General features: G+C 48.0%; 1 protein-coding gene across 3 annotated transcripts in view; it reads left to right on the forward strand.

The window, feature by feature from the left end:
• LOC119978716 (copine-8-like) overlaps positions 1-15435 on the forward strand; it is a 789805-nt gene that overhangs the window by 181553 nt on the left and 592817 nt on the right. For all 3 annotated transcript variants that reach the window (XM_038820547.1, XM_038820548.1, XM_038820549.1), the window contains exon 4: positions 897-1000. In XM_038820547.1, coding sequence (XP_038676475.1) covers positions 897-1000 — 104 coding nt within the window. The remainder of the gene's footprint in view (positions 1-896; positions 1001-15435) is intronic.

The following is a 15435-nucleotide window of genomic DNA, read 5'->3' on the forward strand; positions in this document are numbered from 1 at the left end:
TGTGAGGGCTTGGCCCCTAAAGGTGTGGAGAATTCCGCACCTTTGGGGCAGCCCGACGCCGGAGTGGTTCACATCACTCTGACACGCCAGGACCCCCCGCCGGGTCGGGGAGAATCCCGGCCCTGATTATTCTTGCTCTTTGTTTCCTGTCAATCAACCAGTTTTCTGTCCATCTCAATACACTACCCCCAGTCCCATGCACAAAGGTGTAGCCCGAAAATGAAATGCAAACTAGATAACACCTTGCTTTTAATCCACTATTAACTTGCAAACCATAAAAGAACAAGTTCTTTTAGAAGTGACATATACTACACACCCTAACATCACACCCTGGCTTAACGGCCATTCTTCCAGAAAAATATATATTTTGTAAACCCAGTTAGTCCTGAACTTTGTGTTATTCACGATTTCCTTCAGGTCCTGTATTGCGCTGCACTGAAGCTGTTCCTCCGCTTCTACCCCAATGGCCACATTGGGAAGAGAACATCAAGATTCCTTTACTTACTGTTAAGGCCCATGCTGACAACCCAGACTTTTTCATTTCCAGTGCCATTCAACTTGAGGATTTCTGCATGAAATATGACCAATGTGACATTTTGTCATTTCCCAACAGGAATGTTGGGATGGTTTCCCTGTGTGAGATTGCTGGGTACTCTATGCTCAAAGGAATTTTGGGCTATGCTATGAAGAACTGGATCAAAACTGTCAAACCCCAATTTCATGAGGACTGTCACAGTTAGCAGGCAATCTGAAATGAATTTGAATCCTGATCTGAGTTGACAGGCAGTGTTGTGCCCATTGAACCATCCAGTTTCCATATTCATTTTCTCTGTACTACTTTTGCAATATGTCTCACAACGGCCTGGTAGCTAATATATTCTCCACTTTATTTGCAGTTTGGAAGAACAGAAATAATTGACAATTCATTAAACCCAGACTTTGTACGGAAATTCATTCTGGACTACTTTTTTGAAGAGCGGCAAAATCTCCGATTTGATTTGTAAGTTTGTCCTCCACTGCTATTGCATGAATATTTTTCTTGAGCTCATAAGAGGGAGTATGGGTGAAGTAATGAATGTAAAATCAAAGCAGTAATTATCATTCAAATGTTTATGTTTTAACTTGCATGTACAATTCTGTGTTTCGCGTTCAGTTAATTGGATTCATGAAATACACTTAATTCGACAAAAGAAGTATAGTTTGACATTTCTGGAATAAAGCACAGTTCAGATTTGAGTTATTTTCAAACATTGGATCATTTTTCATTTATAAACTCGTAATTGTGTTGCATTCAATGGAATTGAATTCTATTTGATATGCAATATCATTGAAATGAAGTGCATTGAGCAAGTTTCATAGAATATTTGGCGTGGTTTCTTGTTCACCAGTCATAGCGTGGGGAAGGAAAATTATGCTGGGAGCTGGAAATGGGCTGATTGTGAAGGCCTAATTAGAAAATAGGAAATACAAAGTGCCAGAAATACGTAACAGGAAAGAGAGCCAAGGTACGAGAGCGAAGCAATGAAAGAAAATGATCACATTTTCGTTGCCCACTTTTGTCATCGTAAGGGTGGGGAACACAAGTCTTCATGTATGCAAGCGTGATCATAACATGAGTTCCACATTCAGTTTGAGGGTGAGAAATATGGTCTCTCAAACTTAAAGCAGTTACAAAGATATGAGGACAGTTGGAAAAAAACTTGCGAAATCCTGGTCTGTTTCATTGTTCTTGTTTAATGCCTGTCCTGTTGGCTGGTTTTAAAATTACAGGTTTTTGGTTTTGAACTGCCACCCTCCCCCCTGCTGCAAGCTGCGATGTGGGCTGATCCGGCAGACCCCTTGGGTTCAGTATGCTCTGTGGCACAGCCTGTGATGTCATGCTGATGGACTTGGCAAGCATTTAAGGAGATATTTCATTAAAACAGTCACTATAAAAATAATAAGGAAAACTAATGGGACTGAAGTCCCCTGGACCTAATGGCCTGAAACTTTTGGGTCTTAAAATAAGTGACTGCGGAGATAGAGCATGCACTGATTTAAATCTTCCAAAATTCCTTGTAATCTTCCAAATTTCCTTAGATTTTGGAAAGTCCCAGCAGATGGGAAAACTACAAATGTAACAACTCTACTTGAGAAATGATGGAGGCAGAACGCAGTAAACTAATGGTCAGTTTGCCTAACGTCCTTCACAGGGAAAATCCTTGAAATCATTATTAAGGCAGGACATTTAGAATATTATAACATAATTAGCAGAGTCAATGGGCGCGATTCGGAAAATCGCGACGGCCGACTTTGCCAACGGCCCGACACGGCCCCGTTCCCGAGGTATTCACGCCCGGGAAATGGGCTAGGAACGGGGCCGCGGCAATTTCGTGCCAGATGACGTCGGAACGCGGCGACGCCACGAACACGCCCACGTGATGCCGCCCAACGTCGTAAAAAGGTGTGGGCGAGCACAGCAGCGGGAGGCCAGAGATGTCGGAGCCATGGAGGGCAGCCCCGAGGTTCACAGAGGCTGACGTCGAGACGCTGCTCGATGAAGTTGAGCAGAGGAGGGGCATCATCCGCCCGAGAAGAGGGCATCGCCACCCTGCAAGCGTGGTGCGCCAGGCCTGGCGAGAGGTGGCTGCTGCCGTGAGTGCTGTGGGGCAGACCCCTCGCTGTGGGGAGCAGTGCCGCAAAAAGCTGCATGACCTCACTAGGGCTGCCAGGGTAAGTGCCAAGAGGGTGCCCCCGGGTCACAACCATCCCTCTCCCCCCTTTACTTAATCACCCACCACCCCCCCTGGCACGGGGGGTGGAGGGGGATTGGGGCAGAGTGAGTTGAGGGTGGTTCACTAAGTAGTCACAGACCTAGAGCTCTGGCCCCCCTGGAGAGATGCAATGGTCTTATTACAACTTGACCCCCAACCTGTGCCAGTATCTGAACGGCCTGCTGATACCTGCCATATTGTAATGATCTACCTATGCCCCCCCACAACAGGACAAGACCGCTCACAACAACCGTGAGCAGAACAAGACTGGAGGGGGTTCACCCATTCTACACCCCCTCACCACGTTCGAGCAGAGGGCACTGGACCTTGTTGGGGGATCTGCCACCCGGGAGGTCATACAATGCAAGGTTGGCGGAGCTGCAGCAAGTGAGACAACCCTGCATGACAAACACCCCCCCCTCCCCCATCCTCTGTCCCTTCACACCCTGCCCACTGGGACACCTCCCCCATCATCTGACCCTTCACACTCTGCTCACTGGGACACCTTGACCCTTCACACTCTGCTCACTGGGACACCTTCCCCATCCTCTGTCCCTTCACACCCTACCCACTGGGACACCTCCCTCATCCTCTGACCCTTCACACCCCGCCCACTGGGACACCTCCCCCATCGTCTGTCCCTTCACACCCTGCCCACTGGGACACCTCCCCCATCCTCTGTCCCTTCACACTCTTGCCCACTGGGACCGTCCAGTGCCCGGCCAAGCATCTCTAAATAACCCGTTTCATTCTCTTCCCTAGGACGTGATGCCGTACGGCCAGGGTCGTCTGCCTCCAGGCGGAGACAGGCATCTGCCCCCACCGCACCCAGTGCCGCACGACAGAGGGTGCCCGATCAGCGGGGAGTCCCATCGTCCCCCACCGAATCTGTGGAGCAGGACACCCAGAGGGCGGCGAGAGAGGAAGAGAGAGAAATGGTCCGCGAACGCCCTGCGGCCATTCAGTGGGCCGATGAAATAGAGGAGGCGTGCACCGAAGATGACCTTGAGCTTGCGGCACAGCTATCTCCCACACCATCCACCATCCTAGAGACACTCACCCCGGTTGGGATATTTAGTGATGAGGCTCCTGGGTCAGTCTGGGTCGCACATCACAGCTGAGCAGGTACAGCAGGTGGAGGTCGGAGCAGCCGAGGGCCCGGACTGGCGGAGGGCAGGCCAGGCCTAGCATCCAGCTGGCTCCCAGACGTTTTCCGAGTTCCTAGAGTTACTCAACCCACCCGCACAGCCGATGCATCAAGAAACCCCGGGATACAATGACGGGATGAGGGCTGTCTTCCAGCATCTGCAGACGCAGTTAGAGGAGTCGAACCGCATCCAGGACCAGGGAGTGGTGCCGCTCATGGCAGCAACCCAGGCCGACACCGCACGGGTGGCATCCGCTGTGGAGACAATGGGTCAGGTTCTGCAAGGCATTAGGCTTAATGTGCACGCGTCATCCTCGGCCCTGGAGAGGGTTGCCCTCTCACAGGCAGCAATGCGCCAGAGCCAACACGACATTGCCGGCGCGCTGCGGGCCTTGGCCGAGTCTCAGCAGGTCATGGCCCAGTCGCAGCATGCCATGGCACAGTCACAGCAGTCGATGGCACAGTCCCAGCAGTCAGTCGCGGAGAGCATCAACCGCCTGACACACGTGCTGGATGGCGTCGTGCACTCACAGGTTGAGATCGCACAGACCCTGGCGGGAATGTCTAACTCCCTGGACTCCGTCTCTGCAAACCTTCGGATCCTGGTGGAGACCGTTGCAGGCCTCCAGGACTGGCAGCGCCAGGTGTCGGTGGCGAGACGGGGCACCTCCCCGCTCGCACCTCTGTCCCACAGTGAGGCCCGGGGGCCACCGGGCTCCCCGAGGGAGGAGGAGGTACCGGGGCCCGTCCCATTAACTCCATCACGGGACGTCCCGGGGCCCGTCCCATTAACTCCATCACGGGACGTCCCGGAATGCTCGGCCTCCCCCCGTCCCATCCCTGGTGCATCGGGTGAGCAGCGGGCAGAACAGGGTGGCACCACGTCATCTGAAACGCCCGCGGAGCAGCCTGGCCCATCAAGGCCGGGTCGCCCCAGGAAACTCTTGCCGAAGGAGAAACAAGTCGAAGGGGGCGATTCGCAGCAGTCCTCCTCCACTCCTGCTGTATCATCTTGGGAATCACTTAGACGTAGTGGTAGGGCCCGTAAGGCAACAAAGATAGACACTGAGTAAGTTGGCACGGGTGAAGGGCACAGTTTAGTTGTAGGGGCTAGGGCATCTGTAAATTATTGTTAACATTAAACACACTGTTCCACCTTACTTGTAATACCGTGTGATTGTTCCACAGCCACAGGGATTGTGATGGTGACCGAGTGTCGCTGGGGTTGACGAGCGGTGAAACTTCGGTGCCGGGTGTGTAGTCCTCCCCCCCCCCCCCCCCTCCCACAGCTAGCCCACGTGGGCGCGTGATGGAGTGTCCGTGATGAACTCAGCAGCCACCAAGGTGGATGGTTCAGCTATTGCCATGGGTCAGACTCTCTCTAACGATTCTGAGCTCACAGCTCATCGCAGAGCGGGCTGTCGTCATTCCACATGGCACTGATCACACCCACTGACACAGCCATCAATGTTGTGCCATACCGTTGTGCCGCAGTGGTAAGGGGGCTTCCCCGCTCTGGACCCCCCTCCCGTTCTCGGGGATTCCTTCCCCATTGTGGCCAGACTCCAGCAGTGCGCTGAGCTGTGCGCTGAGCGGTGCGCTCACCTCCTCGAAGCTTTCGTCAGCCAGCACGACTGGTTGACGAACTTGAAAAGCAGGTATGTTGGCCGGCGTGAAAACATTGCGTGATGACGTCGGGACTTCTGCCCATCCGGGCCGGAGAATAGCGGGGGGCCAAAAATTCGGGCTTCTGGTCATGTCGGGGTTTCTGTCGAGGCCTTTGCCGGGAATGCCAACGTGAAGTTTGTGCGGGGTTCGGAGAATAGCGGGAGGGTGTCGGACCAGCGTTGCCGTGAAAATCGGCGCGGCCCGCTATTCTCCGAACCGAGAGCGGAGAATTGCGCCCCAAATGTTTCATGAAAAGGAAATTGAGTTTGACAAATTATTGGAATTTTTGATGGCGATATAACAAGCAGAGTGGATGAAGAGGAACCAGTAGATATGGTGTATTTCCACATTACATTAAAAAAGGTACTACATAAAGGGTTACTGCACAAGACTAAATCTCATGGTGCTCTGGGGGGGGGGGGGACGACCCAGAGCCGTGATCGAACCTGGGACCTCAGCGCCGTGAGACTGCAGTGCTAACCCACTGAGCCACCGTGCTGCCCGGGGGGGGGGGGGGGGGGGGGGTCTCAATTTAGCATGGATGGAGGATTGGTTAGCTGGCAGAAAATGCAACGTCATCTTTAATTTAGCAGACTGTAATTAGAGAAGTGTCACAGAAATACGTGTTGGGTCTTCAACAATTTACCATCTATATTTACCATCTTATATTAATGAGTTTAATGAAGGGGCTGACTGTATTGTAGCCAAATGTGCTCCTGATAAAGATGGTAGGAAAGCAAGTTGTGAGGAGGCTACAGAGTTTTCAAAGGTACATTTATGAGCAGGCAAAACATTGGCAGATGGAGTATAATGTTGGAAAATGTGAGGTTGTCTACTCTGGTAGGAACAATCTAAAAGCAGAATATTATTATTTATTTAAATTCTGCAGTAGAGTGTTCTTGCACATGAATCACAAAACATTAGCATGCAGGTTCAGCCAATAATTAGGAAATTAAATGGGATGTAGACCTTGATCGCAAGGGGGATGGAAAATAAATGCATATAAAAGTTTATATAAAAGTCTTGCTGCAACTGTACAGAGCATTTGTAAGACCACATCTAATGCACTGTGCAGATTTGGTGTCCATACTTAAAGAGGAATATGCTCGTACAAATCAGAGAATCACTAGGTTGATTCTTGGGATGAAGAGGTTGTCGGATGATGATGATTTGAGCAGGTTGGGCCGATATCCATTAGGCTTTAGAAGAACGATAGTAATCTTATTTAAACATATAAGATTCTGAGGGGGCTTGACAGCCTAGATGGGAGGATATGTCCCCTTGTGGAGAGGACTATCACTTAGGGGCACAATTTAAAAATAAAGGGAGCGCACCTGTTTTCTAGTGCGGCACACCTTCACCTGCAGCGGGATTCTCCGTCCCGGCAGCGGCCAATGGGGTTTCCCATTGTGGACACCCCCACGTTGTCAGGAAATCCGCAGCTGTGAGTGCGCTGACAGTGAAACAGAGGATCCCGCCGATGGAAAATCCAGCCCAGGGTCTCCCATTTAAAACTGAGATAAGGAATAACTATTTCTCTCAGAGTGTTGTTGGTCTTCGAAATTCTCTTCCCCAGCGAGGAGGCTGGTTCATTGAATATTTTCCAGCTGAGTTAAGTAGATTATTTTCGATCTACAAAGGCATCGAAGGTCAGGGGTGCAGGCAGAAGAGTGGAGCTAAAGCCACATCAGATCAGCTGTGATCTTACTGAATGGTGAATAAGGCTCAATGGCCTCCTCCTGCCCCTGGTTCTTATGTTTTATGTTCAACATATGTACCTACTGCTCAGTTGATTATCCTGTCCGTATCAACCCCGCTTTCATGCTTAGACTTTTCTGCGAACCCAATGCATCCATTTGATGAGATGACTGACTGAGGATTTCAATTTTGTTAAAATTAATCCTGAAGCTAACATATGTGATAAGCAGTTAACCTCGATTTACACGCAAGCTGGCTCATTTTTGTTAACGTTGGCAAATGGAGGAAATGTGTAGAATTGGCAAAGCATTGCATCTATTTGAATTTTACTATTTTGCAATCCATGCACTAGATCACTAGGTATTGTTCCTTCATTCTCCACCTTTCTGCTGTCGAACCTTTCTCCTTCAGACATGATGAAGTCTGTCAGTATACAAAATGAATGTCAGTGAGGCGGCCAACTTCAACAGTCAGTGAATTAATATTCAACAGTAGGAGCAAAGGTGGCTTGTATATTCTTAACTCAAGTTTCCTGGTCTTGTAAAGCTCATCACTACCCTGGACACTAGGGCACCCTGGGCACTAGGCTGTGAGGGGAGTGAAAGGGTCAATCCTTAATGTGTAAAAATGCATTAAACCTGAACGGATCTTTGATACCAAATCAATTCACTTAACACAATATATTATCTGCCACAAGTAGGTTGATAAAGTGCATGTGGAGGCTGTGTTTTCTGAAGTGGATTATCCCGTGTCGAGTTGAGTCGAGTGATGGCATTAATAGTACATTTCTTTTAAGTAACACACAACATTTTGACCTCAAAATTCTTGACAGGCTGTTGCATTGTGGGAAATATGGTGGGACAGGGGTTCAGACTAAAGGTGCCAGATTTGACTACTTTGAAACATTACAGTATTATTTGCAGCTTTCCAATAGCAATGAACCAATTGCCATCCTATAGCCCTTAATTTCAGGCAGAATAATTTCTGGCAAGCTACACGTACTGGTATCTTACTGTTAGGGGAAATTGAAGCAGAGCTGATGGTATACCTGATAAGTTTCTCTCCTTATTCTTTCTTGGCATTTGGGCATCACTGCCCAGGCCAACAGTTGTTGCCCATCCCTAATTGCCCTTGAACTGAATGGCTTGCTTGTTAAGGGTCTTGTTGCCAGATTTCCTTCCCTGAAAGACTGTAGTGAGCCAGATGGATCTTCACAAAAATGAATGATAGTTGACGGTCAGGGTTATTGAGGTTTATATTGTAGATCTATTCATTGAATCCAAATCTCACCAGCTGCTGCCATTACAGGATTTCACCCCATTTTCCCAGAGCATGCTGGACCTCTGGAATACTAGTCCAGTGACATTTCTGCTCTGCCGCCATCTCTCCCAATGATGTAATTCAATCAGTCCCATCCCCCCTCCTACTGTGCGCATGATGAAGGTGAGAGTTAGGGGAAGTGGGTGCGGTGTCATTTAAGAATTAGCACCAGATCCCCACTCCCTGATCAAAATCCCACCAGCCGTTTTTTTTTTTAAAGTGGCTGCATTCATAGATACTCTGCTTTGACATGTACAACTGTCACTTCATTCTCTGCCACCCCTCTTCCCATCGAGTTGTCTTGTATTTCTGAAACTATCTACTTGTAGACCAAAAGGAAGTGCCAACCTGACACGCAAAACGACATGCGTGACAGGCAGGGAAATAAATAACACTTTTTGCAACCATGCTCCTATCCAGAGAGTGCGTTTTTAAAATCATTTTTTGTCACATAATAATAGGCATTGTAAAATTCCGACTTCATAGAGTTCATTTATAATTTCTCATTTTCTAATTAATTGAATAATCTGTCATCACTGTATTAAAATTGGAATGGCACAAATTGTCTCATAAGGGAGAGCAATTTAACTCGCTGACTTTTGTTTAACAACTGACAAATGGGCATGTCCGGATTGGAATTGATGGGGTCTTCACCCACCTCGCACCCATTGGCGTCCAAGGTCTGCCCGTTGCTGTTTTTGAAGTAAGCTTGTAAATGGGCAAACCGCTTGTCTGTCTGAAACTGGGCGCAGGGTTGCAATATTGTGAGGGAAATCTGAAGTACGTGCAGCACATTTGCCAGGAGCATTTTAACCCAGCCATTACATTTGCATAGGAATTCCAATTTCCCAACCTATTATGCGGAGCAGGCACAATGACTGCCTGTGTGAGGTGATTTCAACTCCATTATTTAAAGAAACTTTGCAAAGATGACAATTGACGGGTTCTGCAGTTGGGAGGCAGAATGAATTCACATTAATGATGCCTTCCTGGATATGTTACTGAGGACTTTAAGGACCTTAAAAAAAGATATGTCTCCCCACTGATGGGAGTAAGAAACTTGTGTCTGGAGATATTTGAGAAGGTCAGCAGCAGGGAAGTAATGCCATACTGCTGAATTCACCGCCAAACACAGTTTAATCGCATAGCCAGGAAGGTGAGTATGGGTGGCACATTCAATGATATCCTGATGTGTGTATTACTCCAACTCCTCACTCATTTAGCGAGTTGGTCATACCGCAGGTGAAAGTTACTGAGGGAGATAGAAAATGGGTGACCAAAAGACAGAGCAAGAGTAGGAAGGCAGTGCAGGTTTCCCCTGCGGTCATTTCCCTACAAAACAGATATACCTCTTTGAATACTGTTGAGGGAGATGGCTCACCAGGGGAAGGCAGCAGCAGCCAGGTTCATGGCACCATGGCTGGCTCTGCTGCGTAGCAGGGCATGAAGAAGAATGGCAGGGCTATAGTGATAGGCGACTCAATCGTAAGGGGAATAGGCAGGCGGTTCTGTGGACGCAATCGAGACTCCAGAATGGTATGTTGCCTCCCTGGTGCAAGGGTCAAGGATGTCTCGGAGCGGCTGCAGGACATTCTGGCAGGGGAAGGGTGAACAGCCAGCTGTCGTGGTGCACATAGGCACCAACGATATAGGTAAAAAACGGGACGAGGTCCTCCAAGCTGAATTCAGGGAGTAGGAGTTAAACTAAAAAGTAGGACTTCAAAGGTAGTAATCTCAGGATTGCTACCAGTGCCACGAGCTAGTCAGAGTAGGAATGTCAGGATAGATAGGATGAATGCGTGGCTCAAACGATGGTGCAAGAGGGAGGGATTCAAATTCCTGGGGCATTGGAACCGGTACTGGGGGAGGTGGGACCAGTACAAACTGGACGGTCTGCACCTGGGCAGGACAAGAACCGATGTCCGGGGGGGTTTGCTCGAGCTGTTGGGGAGGGTTTAAACTAACGTGGCAGGGGAATGGGAACCAATGCAGGAAGTTGGAAGGTAGTAAAACAGGGACAGAAACAAAAGGCAGTGAGGGGGAAAGTGTAAGGCACAGAAGCCATAATCAAAAAGGGCGACAGTACAAGGTACAGTGACTGAGGTGAGCTCAGTGAATAGGCCCAGTAATACTAAAAGGAATAAAACGGGAAGTAAAAACATAAATGGTAAGCGACGCGGCTGGTTGTTACATGAAGATATGGGATCAACGACAAGGAAAATTAGGAGAAAAGTTAAGAGGAAATATAACTTAGGAGAGGGTACTGATCGAGGTGATCAGATTCAAAACTGAGATATAAAAGCCAACATAAGTGTACTTTACCTGAATGCTCATAGTATTCGGAATAAGGTAAATTAGTTGATGGCGCAAATTATCGTGAATGACTATAATTTAGTGGCCATTACGGAAACATGGTTAAAGGATGGTCATGACTGGGAGTTAAATATCCGAGGGTATGAAGCTATTCGGAATTACAGAGTGGATGGTAAGGGAGGTGGTGTAGCTCTGTTATTTAAGGATGACATCCGGGCAATAGTAATGGACAACATTGGTGCTATGGAGGATAAGGTTGAATCCATTTGGGTGGTAATCAGCAATAGTAAGGCAAAAAAGTCACTGATAGGAGTAATCTATAGGCCACCAAATAGTAACATTACGGTGGGGCAGGCAATAAACAAAGAAATAACTGATGCATGTAGAAATCAAACAGTGCTCAGCAAAGGTTTATACCAACAAAAAGGAAGGACGGTAGAAAGAGGGAAAATCGACCGTGGATATCTAAGGAAATAAGGGAGAGTGTCAAATTGAAGGGCAAAGCATACAAAGTGGCAAAGATTAGTGGGAGACGAGAGGACTGGGAAATCTTTAAGGGGCAACAGAAAGCTACTAAAAAAGGTATAAAGAAGAGTAAGATAAATTATGAGAGTAAACTTGCTCAGAATATAAAAACAGATAGTAAAAGTTTCTACAAATATACAAAACAAAAGAGTGGCTAAGGTAAATATTGGTCCTTTAGAGGATGAGAAGGGAGATTTAATAATGGGAGATGAGGAAATGGCTGAGGAACTGAACAGGTTTTTTGGGTCGGTCTTCACAGTGGAAGACACAAATCAATGCCAGTGACTGATAGAAATGAGGCTATGACAAGTGAGCCCCTTGAGATGATTGTTATCACTAAGGAGGTAGTGATGGGCAAGCTAATGCGGCTAAAGGTAGACAAGTATCCTGGCCCTGATGGAACGTATCCCAGAGTGCTAAAAGAGATGGCTAGGGAAATTGCAAATGCACTAGTGATAATTTACCAAAATTCACTGGACTCTGGGGTGGTCCCGGCGGATTGGAAATTAGCAAACATGACACCACTGTTTAAAAAAGGAGGTAGGCAGAAAGCGGGTAATTGTAGGCAAGTGAGCTTAACTTCGGTAGTAGGGAAGATGCTGGAATCTATCATCAAGGAAGAAATAGCAAGGCATCTGGATAGAAATTGTCCCATTGGGCAGACGCAGCATGGGTTCATAAAGGGCAGGTCGTGCCGAACTACTGTAGTGGAATTCTTTGAGGACATTACCAGTGCGGTAGATAACGGGGAGCCAATGGATGTGGTATATCTGGATTTCCAGAAAGCCTTTGACAAGGTGCCACACAAAAGGTTGCTGCATAAGATAAAGATGCATGGCATTAAGGGTAAAGTAGTAGCATGGATAGAGGATTGGTTAATTAAGAGAAAGCAAAGCGTGGGGATTAATGGGTGTTTCTCTGGTTGGCAATCAGTAGCTAGTGGTGTCCCTCAGGGATCAGTGTTGGGCCCACAATTGTTCACAATTCACACAGATGATTTGGAGTTGGGGACCAAGGGCAATGTGTCCAAGTTTGCAGACGACACTAAGATGAGTGGTAAAGCAAAAAATGCAGAGGATACCGGAGGTCTGCAGAGGGATTTGGTTAGGTTAAGTGAATGGGCTAGGGTCTGGCAGATGGAATACAATGTTGACAAATGTGAGGTTATCCATTTTGGTAGGAATAACAGCAAAAGGGATTATTATTTAAATGATAAAATATTAAAACATGCTGCTGTGCAGAGACACCTGTGTGTGCTGGTGGATGAGTCGCAAAAAGTTTGTTTACAGGTGCAACAGGTGATTAAGAAGGCAAATGGAATTTTGTCCTTCATTACTAGAGGGATGGAGTTTAAGACTAGGGAGGTTATGTTGCAATTGTATAAGGTGTTAGTGAGGCTACACCTGGAGTATTGTGTTCAGTTTTGGTTTCCTCCCACAGTCCAAAGGTTGGGTGGATTGGCTATGATAAATTGCCCTTAGTGTCCAAAATTCTATGATAATCGATGATTAACCTAGGACAAAAGTTCCGAACAACATTGTGGGCCGAAGGGCCTGTTCTGTGCTGTATTTCTCTATGTTCTATGTACACCATCACTTTCTGCCTGTACACATCCTTGCATCCACAGCTGTTAATCCCTTATTGATATTCCCTGCATCTTAAAGCAATGTCATTCCTCTCCTTCACTGCCACCCTCAAAAATGCTATCCACCCATCCGTTCAATACACTCTACTCTTTTCGCTCAGATGCACTTGTTCCTCCTCACAAGAGAAGATGGATACAATACCAGTGACAGGCTGGGAACCGGAATTGATCCTCCAGTAATATCGTAACTGACAGCTGAAGGGGAGTTCGTAATGGACGTTGTTTAGCTTCTTTATTATTGGATAAGGTTTACTAGAATAATGACTGGAATGGGTGGGTTGTCTAAAGAGGAAAGGTTGGACAGCCAAGGTTTGTATCCATCGGCGTTTAGAAGATTAAGAGGTGACTTAATTGAAACATTTAGGGCTGGATTCTCCATTCTTGAGGCTAAGTGCCAATGCTAACAGAGGATCCATGGTGTTTCACGACGGGAAAATTGGTGTAAAATCCTCATTGATTCCGCTACTGGTGAGGGGTGAGCACCGGCGCCATGCGAAACACCCGCGGAATGCACGGAAAATGGTCGGAGAATTGCCGAGTCCCATGCTGTACATGCGCAGGGCTGACGAGCTGCAGCCGTGCACTCCTACACCCCCACACACGCACCGGTCGCGCCGGAAAAGATGGTGCGGCCGTGCTGAACTGCCCACCCACCTTGATCCCACAGTCCACCTTCTGGCCAGCCCCCACCACTCCCCAGCCCTGGCATAAGTCCCCCGGCCAGCAGCACAGATCTCGGTCGAGTGTGGTGGCACTGGATACTGTCCGCATGCCAGCACGCCAGGCTCCCGACCGCTGGGACCACACGTGGCCCACGCCATCGGGACCTTGGCCTATCGGAGGTGGAGCATCACGGGTGGGCTTGCTGATGACATAACAATGGTGTTGCGACTACACGCGGCACGCGTCCCGATGGCAAAGAAAAAGAAAAGTACAGCACAGGAACAGGCCCTTCGTCCCTCCCACACGCTGATTTGGAGTGTCAAACCGGTGCATGCCCTGATTCCGGCATCAGGAGCCATTCTCGATTTCAGCATCACGCAATGTAGAATCCCGCCCATTATATTTTCTGGGGTCTTGACAGTGTGTTTCCTCTTGAATCATGAATCTTGTATTATAGTTTAAAAATAGAGATGAGTTGAAGATTTATTTAAGGCGGCATGGTGACACAGTGGTTAGCACTGCTGCCTCACAGCTTCAGGGACCCGGATTCAAATCCGGCCTCGGCTGACTGTGTGGAGTTTGCACTCTCCCCCGGTATCTATGTCGGTTTCCTCCCACAGTCTAAAGATGTGCAGGTTCAGGGGATTGGCCATGCTAAATTGCCCCTTGGTGTCCCAAGATGTGTAAGTTAGGTGAGGTTGCGTTGATAGGGCGGGGGAGTAGGCCTAGGTAGGTTCTTTCAGAGGGTTGCTGCAGACTTGATGGTCAGAATGGATTAGGTGTCAGGGCTGAAAAGTGGAGCCGTGCACTCCTACACCCCCCACACACGCATTGGTAGCGCTGGAAATGATGACGCAGCTGTGCTCAACCGTGTGAAGGTTATGTGGGCTACCGGGTTGCAGGGATAGGGTGGAGGCGTGGGTTTAAGTGGGATGCTCTTTCCAAGGGCCAGTACAGACTTGGTGGACTGAATGGCCTCCTTTTGCACTGTAAATTCTATCATTCTATGAGATGGATAGATTCTTGGTAAGCAAGTGAGTTAGGCAGGATGCAGATTTGAGATTACTATCAGATCAGCCATAATCCTTTTGAATGACAGAGGAAGCTTGAGGTGCTAACTTGCCTACTCCTGCTCATTGTTCCAACAGGGACCTCCATGTTACCTGGTGACAGAACTAAATATCTCACAGCCACATGGCATACAACATTCACTCAGATTGACTTAATGTTCACAGTGAATAAACTCTGATCATGTGCATAATGATCATTTGACATTCTTACCATGACAATTTAAATTCATGGCTTTAATCTCCCAAAGGCCAATCAAGTGCCTCAGGCAAGGTGGTGCAAGAAGATGATGATGTCTCCTCAGAGGAGGTCACTCCCTCGTGAGGGTTCACCCTCGCTGGGCTCATGCTGACCTGCATCAGCTTCGATTCTTACACTTCAGTGGGACCAGGAAAGAAGATAGTTGGGTTTCATCTGGTGATTCACAAATTACAAAGTGTGTAATAATAAATGGTGGAGGCAGAGGTAGCAGTGGAGAGTCTGAATCGGAGACTGCAGGATGCTCCAAGCTCCGCTTAGCTGGGTGGAAATGCTGTACTTCAAGGTGCTGTTGATCAAGACGATTCTTCTGCAGCAGTAGTCCAGAGTGTGCCATGTGCTGGCAGACATTCCTGCCACACTGTGAACACTTGCAG

Source organism: Scyliorhinus canicula, chromosome 15 (genome assembly GCF_902713615.1).
Source record: "Scyliorhinus canicula chromosome 15, sScyCan1.1, whole genome shotgun sequence".
Taxonomy (NCBI): domain Eukaryota; kingdom Metazoa; phylum Chordata; class Chondrichthyes; order Carcharhiniformes; family Scyliorhinidae; genus Scyliorhinus; species Scyliorhinus canicula.